At 50.2% G+C, this 15493-nt stretch overlaps 2 protein-coding genes across 2 annotated transcripts in view; one reads left to right on the forward strand and one right to left on the reverse strand.

Moving 5' to 3' along the window:
• Positions 1–11715, forward strand: part of M1AP (meiosis 1 associated protein) — a 53771-nt gene extending 42056 nt beyond the window's left edge. Inside the window, exons 7-10 of the mRNA XM_049785026.1 lie at positions 9419–9625; positions 10592–10717; positions 11455–11609; positions 11709–11715. Coding sequence (XP_049640983.1) covers positions 9419–9625; positions 10592–10717; positions 11455–11609; positions 11709–11715 — 495 coding nt within the window. The remainder of the gene's footprint in view (positions 1–9418; positions 9626–10591; positions 10718–11454; positions 11610–11708) is intronic.
• Positions 11716–12566: 851 nt separating this feature from the next.
• On the reverse strand, positions 12567–14797 carry DOK1 (docking protein 1). Its single transcript, XM_049784390.1, is given in 6 exon segments — positions 12567–12796; positions 12798–13555; positions 13747–13931; positions 14079–14172; positions 14258–14557; positions 14738–14797. Coding segments are annotated over 6 exon segments (1419 nt in total). The 3' UTR covers positions 12567–12774.
• Between the last annotated feature and the right edge of the window lie 696 nt (positions 14798–15493).

Here is a 15493-nt window from a genome sequence, read left to right on the forward strand (position 1 = left end):
TGTGTCCTCTCCTCTTGAGCAATCACTATTCTATCCTTCCCTCCAAATCAGCTGTACTTCTTGCCTAACTTTCTCCTCCAGAGTGTTGGTCTCCTGCTTTAGGTAGCTCAAGTATTTGCCAGCAAGTGCTGAGTGAAAAATTGACCTGAGGTACTAGAAAGCTGGTCCAAAAGTTAAGTGTTTCTCTGGCATGTGGCTCACCCTTGTTCGACCCCCAATCATTCACTAGGAGTGATTCCTAAGCACAGAAACAGGCATAAGCCCTGAGCACAGCTGAGTGTGGTCCAAACCCCTCCACACAAATAAAAAGTCAGTTAACAACCAGAGCGGTTAGATGTTTCCCAGGTTCACGTAGTAGAGCCAAGACTGAACCCAGAAACGTTGACTCCAGGACCTAGACCTTTCCCCAGCCACTCTCTAGCCACATAAAAGTCATTTGTCATATTGATTGCAGGGATCTATCTCTAAAGTAAATTCATTGTTCAATACAATAACTTCTCCCAGAGATATTTTTGGAGGGGGCTGTTTTTTCTTTGTTATTTTTAATAGTTTATTTAAACACTGCAGTTAAAGAAATGTTCATAGTTCAGTTTCAGTCATAGAATGTGCACCGGCCTTCACCAGTGTAACTTTCTTGCCACGAATGTTCCCATTACAAACTTACGCTAAGCCCCTTGCCTGTCTCTGGGACAGGCATTCTGCTTCTCTCTCACTATCTTGTCATGGTAGTTGTCAGTGAAGTTAGTGCTCTAACTCCACTCACTGTTCTTTATGACAAGCTTTTTATCATGGGCTGAGCCTCCTAGCCCTCATCTCTATTGTCTCTGGATATTGTTACCATTCTGTCTAATTTTTCTTATATCCCACACATTAGTGAGATTATTGTGTCTAAACCTCTCCCTCTGACTCATTTCATTCATCATAATAATCTCCATGTCCCTTCATGTATAGGTAAATTTCATTACTTCATTTTCTTAATAGCTTATAGTATTCCATTGTGTAGATGTATCACAATTCCTTTTAGCCACTCATCTGTTGTTGGGCACTTGAATTGTTTCCAGATTTGGCTCTTATAAATAATGTTGCAATGGATGTAGGAGTGCAGAGGGCATTTTTGTATTATGTTTTTGTTTTCCTAAGCTATATCCCTAGGAGTTGTGTTGCTGGAGCATATAGGAGCTCAATTCCAGTTTTCTGAGGAATCTCCATATTGTTTTCCAAAAGGCATTCCCACCAGCAGTGAATTAGAGTTTCTTTCTCTCCACATCCACACCAGCACCAGTTTTTCTTGTTCTCTGTGATGTGTGCCTATCTCTGTGGTGTGAGATAATACATCATTGTTGTTTTGGTTTGTATCTCCCTGAGGGTTAGTAATGTGATTATTATTTTTTTGTGGTTTTTGTGGTTTTTGGGTCACACCCGGCAGTGCTCAGGGGTTACTCCTGGCTCCATGCTCAGAAATTGCTCCTGGCAGGCACGGGGGACCATATGGGACGCCGGGATTCGAACAGATGACCTTCTGCATGAAAGGCAAACGCCTTACCTCCATGCTATCTCTCCGGCCACATGTGATTATTTTTCTACCAAAAAGCTTCTAGAAACAATAAATTTTTGGGGTTTTGGACCAACCCGGCTGTGCTCAGGAATTACTCCTAGTGATCTCAGGATGGGATGCCAGGGATCAAAACTGGATCAGTTACATACAAAGCAAATGTCCTTCCCAAGTGTACTATCACTCAGACCCCGAGATTTTTTCTCATTTGGCCCACAATCAAGCTATACTGAGGAGCTATTCTAGTCTCTATGCTCAGGAGTGACCCCTGACAGTACTCTAGGGACCATATAGGGTGCCTGTGATCAACCCAGGTCAGCCATATGCAAGACATGCTCTTTACCTGCTGTACTATATCTCTGTCGTTTCTATGGGTTTGTTGGTTTGGGGGGGGAGTTTGTTTTTTGTTTTTGGGTCACACCTGGCAGCACTCATGGGCCATTTCTGGCTGTACACTCAGAAAGTGCTTAACAGGCTTGGGGGACCATATGGGATCCTGGGATTCGAACCACCATCCTTCTGCATCTAAGGCAAACACCCTACAGCTGTTCTACAGCTGGCTCCTGTGGTTTCTATGTTTTATTGTTTGTTTGTTTGGTTGTTGGTTGTTGGTTGGTTGGTTGGTTGGTTTTTGAGTCACACCTGGCAGCGCTCAGGGGTTACTCCTTGCTCTACGCTCAGAAATTGCTCCTGGCAGGCTCCGTGAATCATATGGGATGCTGGGTTTCGAACCACTGACCTTCTGCATGCAAGGCAAACACTTTACCTCCATGCTATCTCTCCAGCCCCTTATTGTTTGTTGGGGGGGCTACACTGGTGATACTCCAGAATTACTCCTGGTAGTAGTACTCAGGTGGTTATTTGGTTATATGTATTTTCCCCCAAATACATATACAGTGGGGGCTGGAGCAATGACACAAGTGGTAAGGCGTCTGCCTTGCACATACTAGCCTAGGATGGACCGAGGTTTGATCCCCCGATGTCCCATATGGCCCCCCAAGCCAGGAGCAATTTCTGAGCGCATAGCCAGGAGTAACCCCTGAGCATCACCAGGGGTGCCCCACCAAAAAAAAGAAAGAAAAGTTGTGACAATTTCTTTAAACAAAAGGAAGTGGTCTGCATCTCTATGAGCATATCTAAATTGGGTTCTATTATTGCCCCTCCCTTTTTTGAACTAATTTCTTTATAATTGTTTTGTTTTGTTTTGGGGGGTCATACCCAGTGATACTCAGGACTTACTCCTGGCTCTGTGTTCAGGGATCACTGCTGGCTGGGTTAAAAGCCCCTAAGAGGCTTTGTGCTCAGGAGTTCTTGAGGACAGACTATCCCATTGCCAGGAAGAGATCAGTTCAATAACCAAATGCTCTGTGTAGTTCGTTATGTGGCTAGTGACTCACTTTTCCACATCCTCATTTCTCTTACAGTCATGCCTGTGCAAACTAGAAAAAGAAACAAAAATATCACCAGTCTTTCAATTTCCTACTTAAAATGTCCCAAGTCTCTGGAGACACATTCCACAGCTTTCCAGGTCATGTCTTCCCTACTTGGCCTCAAAAGTGACAGGATCCATGCCAGGACATGTCCAGTGGGAGCCTGAGTGCACAGGACGTGACTTGGTTAGGCTGAAGATGGTGAGGAAATGAAAAGTCCTTGGTTCTATTTAGTAGACAGTTAAAATCAAGGATTCATCTGAGGGGCAGATGAGATAATACAGTGGTAAGGAACTTACTTGCCTTCAATTCAGCTGACCCAGGTTTAATCCCCAGGACCCAAGCACTACCAAGAGTAATCACTGAACATTGCTGGTGTGACCTAAAGAATAAAAATCAAAAAATAGAACAAAAATATTTAAATGGAAGGAAGGAAGGAAGGAAGGAAGGAAGGAAGGAAGGAAGGAAGGAAGGAAGGAAGGAAGGAAGGAAGGAAGGAAGGAAGGAAGGGAGGGAGGGAGGGAGGGAGGGAGGGAGGGAGGGAGGGAGGGAGGGAGGAGGGGAGGGGAGGGGAGGGGAGGGAGGGAGGGAGGGAGGGAGGGAGGGAGGGAGGGAGGGAGGGAGGGAGGGAGGGAGGAGAGGTAGAGAGCAGGGGAGCTAAGAAAGGAGGAGAACAGTTCATGGAGTGTGCAAACACCCTAACACTCTCTCTGCTTTATTGCTCCATCCCTAATATTAGAACTTTTACCTGCTAAAACTCCCATCTGAGCTTCTGTTGCCAAGCCCTACATCAGAGCCATTATAATTGCTCTGTTCTTATCTCCCCCATGCCCAGAGTAACCACATTCTCTACCTTCCCTCGGGTGTCTGTAAAAGGCTTCAGTGATAAAAACTCAGTACAACTATCACAATTCCGAGTGTTTCTTCTAGGGCCAGCAAGATAGTACAATAGGTAGGAGGCTTGTCTTGCACTCTGCCCATTTCTTCCTGGAACAGAATTTGATCTTTTTTTTGTTTGTTTGTTTTGTTTTGTTTTGTTTTGTTTTGTTTTTGGGCCACACCCGGCAATGCTCAGGGGTCACTCCTGGCTGTCTGCTCAGAAAGAGCTCCTGGCAGGCACGGGGGACCATATGGGACACTGGGATTCGAACCAACCACCTTTGGTCCTGGATCGGCTGCTTGCAAGGCAAACGCTGCTGTGCTATCTCTCAGGGCCCCAGAATTTGATCTTAAGGTATAACATATATCTTGGGGCCAAGAGGCAACTAGCATAAGAATAAAATCCAAGGTGGGATAAAATAAAATACAATAAAATGAATAAAATTCAAGGTGGGAACTTTGGAGAAAGCCTGGATCTGCGGTGTGTTGCTGATGTGATGAATAGCCCCTATTACAGCCTGTTCTCACATTTTTTGTAACACAAGAAGAAATACTCTTTTGCTTTGTTTTGTTTTGTTTTGTTTTTGGCCACACCAGGCGGTGCTCAGGAGATACTCCTGGTTCTGCACTCAGGAATCACTCCTGGAAATGCTCGGAGAACCATATGAGATTCCAAGGATCAAACCCAGGTTGGACATAGGCAAGACAAGGGCCCTCCCCACTGTTCTATAGCCCCAGCCTCTTATATATAACCTTCAGGACTGTATATTGTTGTGCACCATTGTTTGATGATCCTAAGGCTGGTCTTCTGAGAGACCCCCAGAGGACATCCCAATATGTATGTGTATGTTGTATGTTGCATCTAGTTTCAGGCACCTGCTACGGCACTAACCATCTCCATCACAGAACTGTATAGCAGAAATCTGATTAAACAACAGGCAATCAAGCAAGCAGAACAAGGGAGGCAACCCAGCCTGAAACATGCTGACGCCATCCAGCAATTGCCACAAATGGGTTGAATTCTGAATGTAGTTTGCAAAGAGCCACTGTAGCCTAGACACAAACCACCTCATTTCCAAGGAAATATTTTCACCTAATGCACACAGTAGTAACAGTCAGTTTTACTGATCTTCCCTTTCTTGCTCTCTGCTCTGTTCTTGTGCCTTTCTGACTTAGAACTTCTTCAACTTTGCCCAGTTCCTAAAAAGTATCACTCAGAGGTCCTGCCTCTGTTTTCCCACTTCTTTTTTGAAAAAAAAAAAAAAACTTTTATTGTGAGCAAAGTGAATTACTAATCTTTCACAGTAATATTTTAGGTATACAGTGACATTGAATCAGGGGAATTCCCACCATCAATATTGTCCTCCCTACACCCCTGTTCCCAACATGTATCCCATATTCCCCTCCTTTGCCCCCGGGCTGCTAGTATAAATGGTCCCCTCTGTGTCTAGCTCGTTGTAGATTGGGTATCGATTCTGTTGTCATTGGCTTTGGATTTGGTGTTTAAGTCTGATCACTTTTTTATTTCTACTCAATGTTTATACAACTGTTTGGTCTTGGTACCATCCATTTTTTCCCTCAATTTATGAGGCATAAAAATATGATTCAATGTATATGGTTCTGTTTGAAGGGGGAAAAAAGCAAAATACAAACAAAAAAGCAGGAGGAGTCCATCTAGACGTTATAAATATCAATTTAAGAGAAGAAAGGGGAAAAGGAAGAAAAATGTAACAAAAAGACAAGAAAAACAGACAAACAAGAAAACAAAAAAAAACTACAATGACAAAAAATAAAAAATCAGACAAAATAACTGAAAAGCACCACAGCAATAAAGGATAACCATGATCATGCTCTTTTTTTTTTTTTTTTTGCATAGGCACAGTAAATATTGGGGAGATTAGAAAGGGAATTCCCTTGGCCTAAGAGATACAGGGTTTCTCCACCCTTGAAACATACTGTCATGGGACCAACTACAGGCTCCATACATGCTCTTTTTTACTCCCCTAGGTATTTTTATGGTGCCAGGAAACTTTCTGTTCAGTCATAGATGATCAAATCAGGCCTCTGTAACTAGAGATTTTGTATTTGCACAGGTCATAGGATGAAGCCTAGGATAGAGTCTTTCTTTATGGTTCTAGAAGTTCTGTTCTATCACTGTTGTTTTAATCAGATGTCTTCTGTAATTGGTGGTCTTTCTTTTTGCACTGATTCTAGGACAAAGCCTAGGATAGTCTTTCATTATGTTTCCAGAAGTTCTACTCAATTGCAGTTGTCTCAATCAGTCCTCTGGAATTAGATATCTTGGTTGTTGTACAGATCTTAGGCCAAAGCCTAGGCTAGGGTCTTTCTTATTGGTCCCAGGATAAGTTCTGTCCAGTCATGGTTGTCACAGTCAGTCTTCTGTATTTAGTGATCTTGGTTTTTGTACAGATCAAAAGATGACATGTCTTCTGATTCCATCTTATTGTTAAGTGATGAGATAAGACAACCTACTCTTAGATCAAGTTGTTGCCATTTCCTCATTGTCAGGATGTCATTTCAAAACTGGTGCATGTTGATATCAGAGCAGTATTAAGAATGTCCCAGAAATGGGGTCAGAGAGATAGCATGGAGGTAAAGAGTTTGCCTTGCATGTAGGACAGTGGTTCGAACCCCAACATCCCATATGGTCTCCTGAGCCTGCCAGGAACAATTTCTGAGCATAGAGCCAGGAGTAACCCCTGAGTGCTGCTGGGTGTGACCCAAAAACAAACAAACAAACAAACAAACAAAATAATGTCCCAGAGGGAGTTTGGTTCGTGGAGCTGTTGCAAAGAACTGTGTTGGTTCTATGTCTGAGATCTAGAGTTCAGGATTGGATGGATGTGGCCCCACTGCCCATTCTAACCAGGTAACTTGCTCTTACCTGAAAGACCCTGCCCATTACTGGGAGGAGTCTTGGAAAGGTTAGATAAGGCTTTGACCAGAGAGGATTAAGGTCTTTTGCCCTTTTGGTCTTTGGCCAGGATGGGGAGAAATGGGCATTTACCTGGATGGAGAGCTATGACTGAGGGAGAAGCAAGAATGCAGGGCTGAATGTGTATCAGGGGTCCCAAACTTTTTAAACAGGGGGCCAGTTCACTGTCCCTCAGACCATTGGAGGGTCTGACTATAGTAAAAACAAAACTCATGAACGAATTCTTATGCACACTGCATATATCTTATTTTGCAATGAAGAAACAAAACAGATACAAATACATTATGTGGCCCGCTGGCTATAGTTTGAGGACCACTGAAATGGTTAGCAGCCACATCTGTTGGCTAGGGCTGAATAAAGATGTTATCTCTCTGGAAGCCTGCCTGTGAGTGAGTTCAATACCGGTTGCTTTCCTGGGCCCAGACCCACTGGTTAATGGAGGATGGAACCACGTAGCCGGGGCCTAAAAATAAAGGCCTCCATCCACCATCCAAGGCCATCCTAAGAGCTGTTTTGCAACATATGGTCACTGTCTAATCACATGGAGTCTAAGTTGGGTCCACATGACATATGTTAAGGATTGGAGGCACCCCTGTATTGTAAAATGTATGAGTTCTTATCCCTAGTAGATAAGAGAGTGTTTCTATACATAAATCTTCCCCCTTTTTAGTATGCCTTTGTAAAAAGAAATGGTGCTATCTCATATTGTTGGTGCATTTGGGGGTGAGAATGTCAGGACACATCATCTCTGTGCCCTGGTTTTGACCTGAGCCCTTATCCCAAGCAAGACTTTTTCTTGTAGGTTTTTGTACCAAGCAGAACCAAAACAGGTGAAATTAAGGAAGAGAAGAAAAAAATATATATGCACATATATATAAAATAGAAGAAATAAAAATGAATTTAAAAAAGTAATTAAGGTGGGCCTGAGAGATAGTATGGAGGCAAGGCATTTGCCTCACATGCAGAAAGACAGTGGTTCGAATCCCGGCATCCCATATGGTCCCCCAAGCCTGCCAGGAGCAATTTCTGAGCATAGAGCCAGGAGTAACCCCTGAGCGCTGCCAGGTGTGATCCAAAAACCAAAAAAAAAAAAAAGTAACTAAGGAAAAAAAAAAGTGATGTAGGAGACTACCTCACATTTGGGGATAAATAGGTTAAGAGGTAATATTATAGAGGTATTATACATATAAAGGAAATATAGGCTTCCCGTTTGTCTTTTGATATATTCTTGTTGGGGGTGGAATCCAGGGCACATTTTCATCACACATCATGGTCTTGTTGAGTTTTGTTTTCCCACTTCTGTCTCTAATGTTCCCTCTTTCATACAATCACCTGTTCTAACAGGCCAGCCAGGACTTGGAGAGCATGTTTGGGATTGAGCCTGGACTACAAGGCTCTTGGCTGGGTACATTTCCACTTTCCAAAAGGAGAAACTGCCTGGCATAGGGCCTTAGGTTTGAATTTCCTGTTCTCTCATTTTCTTTCTCTATTGTCCTTGGAAATGACAGATAACATCATCTCTTTATCAAACTCTAATAAGAACACATCTGATGCTCTGCCTTCCTGAACCTCCTACAACCAGGCAGTTGTGAAGAGTTCTTAGGATTCATTGGACTTGGTCTCTTCTATATATAAATATAGAGATAGATAGATAGATAGATAGATAGATAGATAGATAGATAGATAGATAGATAGATTAGATAGATAGATAGATAGATAGATAGATAGATAGATAGATAGATAGATAGATAGATAGATAGATAGATAGATAGATAGATATAAATAGATATAGCCCTTGCTTCAATAGTTAATTTTTGTTTGTTTGTTTGTTTGTTTGTTTTTGGTCTATACCCGACAATGCTCAGAAGTTATTCCTGGCTCTGTACTCAGAAATCACCAGGGCCTGGAGAGATAACACAGCGGCGTTTGCCTCGCAAGCAGCCGATCCAGGACCAAAGTTGTTGGTTCGAATCCCGGTGTCCCGTATGGTCCCCTGTGCCTGCCAGGAGCTATTTCTGAGCTGACAGCCAGGAGTGACCCCTGAGCACCGCGGGGTGTGACCCAAAAACAAAACAACAACAAAAAAAAAGAAATCAGGCTTGGGGGACAATATGAGATGCTGGGGATCAAATTTGGGTCAGCTGTGTGCGAGACAAACGCCCTTCCTGCCATGCTATTGCTCTGGCCCCTGGAGTTACTTTTGCGATAATACATTCCTATTGACAGTTCTCTGACAGATTCTTAGTTTTTAAAATCAATAGAACCTGGTCCTAGGAGTTTTCTGTTCTAGAATGCTTTCTGGGCAACATTTATTTCTAGAATGTTTTCTGGGCAACATTCAAAGATTCTTTGAAATTCCACCATGAATTTCTAAAGCCTTGATGCTGAAGCAAATGCTTCTTCAAGTTAGAGGGTATCTCCAAACTTTTCTCTGCTTTGTTGTTAACCTTTTGGAGAACACCCCTGCCCTGGACCCTGAAGGCACAGGCAGGAAGTCTCTGCCTTTCCCTGGGCCCTTTGATACCCCTCAGAGGAACTCAGGAAAACCACTTTTGGGATGAATCTTCTGGAGTCAGCACTTTGAGTTTGTCCTTGTTTCAGAAAAGAGAGTGGCTGCTTTTGGCCAAAGGGGAGCCCCAGAGTCTGGGGACCAGCCTGAGAGAGCCTGCCAGCACTTTCTACATCATCCTGCCCTCCCGTTCTGCCACTCTGCTGGTGAAGGCAGTGGCCACCCGTGAGATGATGCTCCCCAATTCCTTCCCGCTGCTGCCTGAGGATCCCCCGGATGACAGCCTGAAGATTATGGAGGCAAGTGGAGCCCAGACCTCAAAGGCCAGGCCAAGGAGAAGAGAAACCAGGGAATAAAATTAAAGTAATAAGAGCTTGTCTGTGAGGGTAACACAGGAAAGGAATGGAGCAGGGGGCCCAGGCATGTGGTAAGGGTAGAGAAGAAAGCAGGGGGTGCTGGGGCTGCACAGAAGGAAGCAAATAACTGTATGATAGTATTTTCTTGGGGTCTTTCTCTACAATGGGTGCATGCATCTCTTGTGTGCGCCCTTCCTGTTGGTGGAAGCAGGTCAGAGAATCTGTCTTTCAGATGTCCCAGGTAGAAAGAACTTCTCACCAAGACTCAGCTGTGTGTGTGTGGGGGGGGGGGGTGTTGTGGGGGGGTGTTGTGGGGGGGGGCTCTGCGAGCAGTTTTCTTCCCTTGGATCTGGAAATTCTGGATTTCTCTGCTAGCTTCTGGATTTCCCCCGCTAGTCCCTGTAGTCTTCTAAGGGAGCCTGCTCTGGCCTGGGGCTCTGCAGCTCTAGCTGGTCAGACTGGCTGGGCATAGGAAGGACAGAGCCTGGGATTGTGCTCCCAGTCTGGCAGGTTGGTCATGAGAGGGGGCACCAGTGGGGTGGTTCAATGGACGTCTCAGTTTGGGGCCAACCATTCCTGGTACAGGATGTTGTGGCCGGAAAAGCCGACAGCTCAGGAATGTGGGGCTCGCGTGTCTTCTAGTTCTGAGTGTGCTTCAAACAGGGCCCAAGCCGCGCAGCTAGTGCACACTGGGCCCTTTGTGTCGTGTGTGCCCTTCTCCCTCTTGGGGGCAAATTACTTGATGCTCCTCATCACTTGGGCTTTCTCCCTCTTCCACATTTACCACCCCAAGATTCAGAACTGGAAGCCAGAACACCTCATGGCCACACAGTCCCTTGCACAGCGTCTAGGGAGTCCTAGGGGCAGGCCTGATGTCTATGTCTCTTCGTGAAACTTCTCTTTCCTCAGAGCACCCTGGCAGCCCTGGAGCTTGAGCCCAGCTACAACCCCTTAGACATCCAGAGCCATCTCTATCTGCTAATGGCCAGCGCCAGCCCCAACCCACACGGAAGGCTCCATCCCAGCCTAAGGAAGGTACATCTGCCCTCCCTGTCCCCCACCTTCCCAGGAGGAGCAGAACCAAGCCTGCTAGTCCCGTGCCCTGAACAAAGGCCACACTCTCCTCCTGGGAACTGATACTGGATAATGTTCAGGGATCTTCACTGCAATGTTGAGGACAACTCATTAGTCATCTAACAGCCCACTAAGCATCGGGCTGCTCTGACTCATAACCGCAGCCTCTCTGAAAGAAAAAGCAGAATGGGATGTTGGGAAAGAAATGCCCAAGGGGAGGAAAATGTATGTTCCTGAGCACCATCATTTATCAGGCCTGTGACAATTGCTTTCACAGACTTTTCTCACTTAATCTTCACTGCCTCCCTGCAAGGTGCTTGCATTTGTGCTCTTTTTACAGATGTGGCAAGGAAGCAGACAGCGACCTGATAGGGTGGGGTGGGGGTTCCGGGATGGGGGTGTCCAGGGTGAAGGTAGAAAGTTATTTGCAGATCTAAATGTTAGACGGGGCCTTTTGCCCTTATTCATCTTTTCTGAGTTTCTTAGTAGCAGCCATTGTGAACACCTCCATGTTGTCTTTAGCTGATGCTTCCAAACTACTCTGGGGTCAGAGCTAATGCTGGTGAGTTAGCTCAAGGGAAGAGGCCCCATCTCTGCTTGGGAACTTAACCATCCCAGTTAGTTCAGGAGGCCTAGCTAGGAGTGAGGTAAGAGAACCTCTGGTCTTTACTGAAGGCTCTGCTTTGCTTGCTTTGCAGACAAGGCAGATGCCAACGAACCGAGTACGAGCTACAGTGGCCCCCTTGCCTATGATTCCAGCCATGAGAAGAACCCCCAAGATGCCAGATGCCAGCAGAGCTTCCTCAGAAGCCTTCTCCAGTCCTTTGGAGGAGGAGGAGGAGGAGGAGGAAAAGTATGTGTGAGGGCCCAAGTCAACAACACTGCCCTCTGCCTGCTCTGTTTCATCTCCAACAGCCATGCTGAGGTTCCCACAATGTGCCTGTGTCGGCAGAGCCTGAAGGAGCACCAGGCTGCCTGGAAACAGCGCAGCCATTGCCAGCCCTGGAAGACAACCTTTCCCTCTCCTAGCAGGGACTCTTGTCTGCTCTTTGGTCTGTTAACACAGATAAAGATGAAAAGTCCAGGAAGCCTCTGTCTTTGTAAGAGCAGGTCCAGCCCTGAGTTACTCCCTGCTTCCATGTGAACCAGGAATGAGGTCGGATCACCTACCAGAAGCTGGGCCTTAGAGACAGGGTGAGGCTTTCTGAGCTCAGGAAAACCAAGTAGGGTTGAAATCCGAGCCTCATTTCCAGCTGAGCCTCCCACTACTCCCACTGACCCTTTCTACCCAAATTCACACAGAAAGTTCTGGGTGCTCAAGGCTTGCAGGCAAAGCTTGTTCAAGTGGAGTGAGGGGTTGACAGGTGAGACAGGTTAGATGCCTGAAAAAGACCCATATTCCTGCCCTACCCCTCTACCCACAGAATGACTCACAAAACACAATCCAAGTGACACTAATTACTTGAGACATTTCACGCCTTCCAGACACATAACCCTGTGAGGGAGAACCTGCCCCCGCCCCCCACTTCTCCCATTACAGAAGGGCTGGAGTCATGAGACAATACTCCCCAAACTCCTAGAAATGGGCACAGCCAGGCTCTGCCTCTGTAAGGCTCTTTCAACTCCCTCTCAGTCTCTTCTCCACTTGGCCAGCATGGACCCTACTCCGAACACAGAGCTTGGCAACTCACGCTTCCTTTAATGAGAACTTGAGAATCTTTATCTCTGGCAGAGCACACGCAGAGGAAGACTCTGGGCACATTGTCATGTCCAAGAGCATCCGTCAGGCATTCTCACCACACCTCCCAGGTCAAGATGTCCTTCTCATGTGTTGGAGCAGCAGATGGGAAAGGCGTCTGTCCCTGATTCCAGCCCCAGCCTGGACATGTCCTTCTAGGACCCCTAGGGCTGCATGGCCCCCCTGACTTCCCTGTTCCCATGGCCCCTGTTCTACAAGGACACTCCAGCCTCCTCCTGACCCCAGTGCCACCTACCAAGCACCCAAGCTGGCAGGCTGCTCAGGTAGAGCCCTCAGCCTTGGCCTGTCCCATGGGGCCCTGCTGTGGGGAGCCCACAGTCCCAGCTACCCAAGGCACCACTCTTCTGGACCTTGCTGTACAGGGCAGCATCTGTGCCCCGTCCCTGACCACCACATGCAGAGAAGGCCAGTCGCCCAGGCTTGGGGGCCGGAAGGGGCTTTGTGCTGCGAGGGGCGGGCACAGCATAGTCATCGGTGGCAGGGTTGTAGGGAAACTCGTAGCCTTCCTCCTTTACCCGAGCCTGGCACCACCAAGCGTCCTTGGGCTCCTGAGGCAGGTCATACAGGCCCCGAAGAGAGGTGGGAGCTCGACCCTCAGGCTCATCGTAGATGGGGTCGTCTCTGGGATCCTTCAGCTTGGCTTTCAGCAGCTGTTGCTGCACCAGCACATAGGTATCCCAGTAGTGAGGCTTCTTCGAAGGGTTGGCCTCTCCCACCCGGCCTGGGGTGCTATCCAGGGGGTCAGAGTAAAGGGAGTCCTGGGAGGAGCCTGCAGGAATATGCACAGAGTCTAAGGGTTCTGCATATAGGACAGGAGGGCTGTCCCGGGGCTCCTGGGCACTGGTGGGGGAACCCAATTTCCCCTCTGCTACTTCTCCTTCCTGGAGTGTGACCTGCCCCGGAGTGCACTTTCCCTGGGCCTTCTGCCGCTGGATGGCCGTCTCCACGGCCTGGAAGATGTCATTTCCCTCCGTTGTCTGGAAGGTGAAGGTCCCAGGGCCCGAGGGACAGCGCCGGCCCGCCTCAAAAGAAAACATGAGCTGAAGAGGGTGTAAAAGAGAAGGTAGAGAGATGTCACTGGATGTTACAGGATCCGGTGAATTACAGGGCAAATTTGCTCCCCAAACGGGACTTCCCATCGCAACCCCAGCACCTTGTGTAGTTCTGCCCCACTGCCACAACACACACACACACACACACACACACACACACACACACACACACACAGCACCTGGTCGCGGCCATAGCGTCGCAGAAGCGTGTAGGGCCAGGAGAGGAGCGGCTGGAGCAGTTGGCTTGGTGCACCAGCTGTCAGGAGGGTCAACTTCTCAGCCTCCACCCGTAGTACATAGGAGCCCTGCAGGCCACACCGCTCGGACGCCTCGGTCTTCTGCACTGTCACCCAGAACTGGGATCCTGGAGGAACGGTCAGGGGGCCACTCAGGAGGCGGACTTGCGCTCCAAGCACTTGCAGGAAGTTCAACACGTCTGACTCTGTACGGGGGCTGGGGCTCTGTGCGTCTCCTGTCCCGGGGCCTCTCCACCCCCAGCTGCAGAGTTTACCTTCCCAGGTGGGGCTGTACAGGGAGTTCTCCAGCATCTCCAGGGCAGAAGGTTTGGGCGGGTTCTCAGCAGGCCCCGGTGCCCAGCTGCCTTTCTGGGGTCAAGAGAAAGGATCAGGAAGCCGGCCGGCTGGCCCCCACGCCGGGCGCCCCACTTTCTCGCGCCACTGCGCCCCTCACCGGAAAGGCGTTGCGGCACAAGGTCTGCACCCAGGCCACGCAGGCCGGCGCGTCGGCCGCCAGCAGGTGGGAGCGCTGCGCCGTGTCCAGGCGGAAGGCGGCGGCGCCGGGCTCCGGGGGGCTGTCCACGGCCACGGGCGCCACGCTCACGCACTCGGCCAGGCGGATCACCTTGCAGTCCAGGCGGCGCGAGCCTCCGCGGCCGCCTCCGGCGCTCGCGCCCTTGTGGTCGAAGAACTCGAGCCGCGCCACGCCGTGCGCGCTGGCGGGGTACAGCACGGCCCAGGTCTTGCGCCAGCGCTGCGGGGACAGAGCGCGCGGGCGCTGGCGACGCTTCCGACGGGGAAGCGGCCCCGAGAGCCGCGGGGCCCGGGCCGCGGCGAGAACGCCGGGCGCCGCGCCCCCGCTCCCTCCATCCCGACCCCTCCGTCCCGGGCGCCCCGCCACCCCGCCCCGGACCCCGCGGGCCCGGCCGGCTACCTTGGTCCCGAAGCGCTGGCTCTGCAGAAAGAGCGGCCCCTCCATCTCCGCCCCGTCCATGGCCCCGACCGGCCGCTCCTAGCGCGCTTCCTGCCCGGCGGCCGGGGGCGGGCCGGGGCGGGGCCGGGACCCCAAGGCGGGGCGCCGAGGCCCGGGGGAGTGTCCCCGAGGGGAGCCCGCCCGGAGTGTCGGGGACGCCCCGGGGCCCGCGCCCGACGTGCCGCCAGAGGCCGGGCCCCGTGACGTCCCTGGAGCTGGGCGGCAGCAGCATCCTGGGGGCCCCGCAGCCCGGCCCGCTCGGGGGCCGTGGGCGAGGGTTGGGGGCGCGCCCGGAGCCGAAGCCGGAGCCCCGGCGCGCGCTGCCGGGGGCCTGGGGCCGCGGCCAAGGAGGCCCGCTGGCGGCCGGGAGGAGGTGGGGCGCGGGCCCGCGCTCGGGGGCGGGGAGGGCGCGGGCCGGAGGGTGGGAGTCGGGGGGACGCGGAATGTGGGAGGGCTCAGGCTGCGGGAGGGCCGGGCGAGCCGAGCGGGGAGCGGGCCAGTGTCCCCGGCCCGGCACGTTCCTTCCGCGGCGGCGAGGGACGCGGGCGCAAGGTAGGGGGGCGCCCCGGCTCCCCGGGCTGGAGGCCCCGGCCGGGCTGCGGCGTGACGGGGCGGGCGGGCGGGCGGGCGGGCGAGAGCTGCGCGGGGACCGGCGGCAGATGCTCGGGGCCAGGGGTCGCTGGGTGGCTGGCCCTCAGGCCGGGGCTCCCTCCCCGG

The sequence above is a fragment of the Suncus etruscus genome, chromosome 12 (assembly GCF_024139225.1).
Source record: "Suncus etruscus isolate mSunEtr1 chromosome 12, mSunEtr1.pri.cur, whole genome shotgun sequence".
Classification (NCBI taxonomy): domain Eukaryota; kingdom Metazoa; phylum Chordata; class Mammalia; order Eulipotyphla; family Soricidae; genus Suncus; species Suncus etruscus.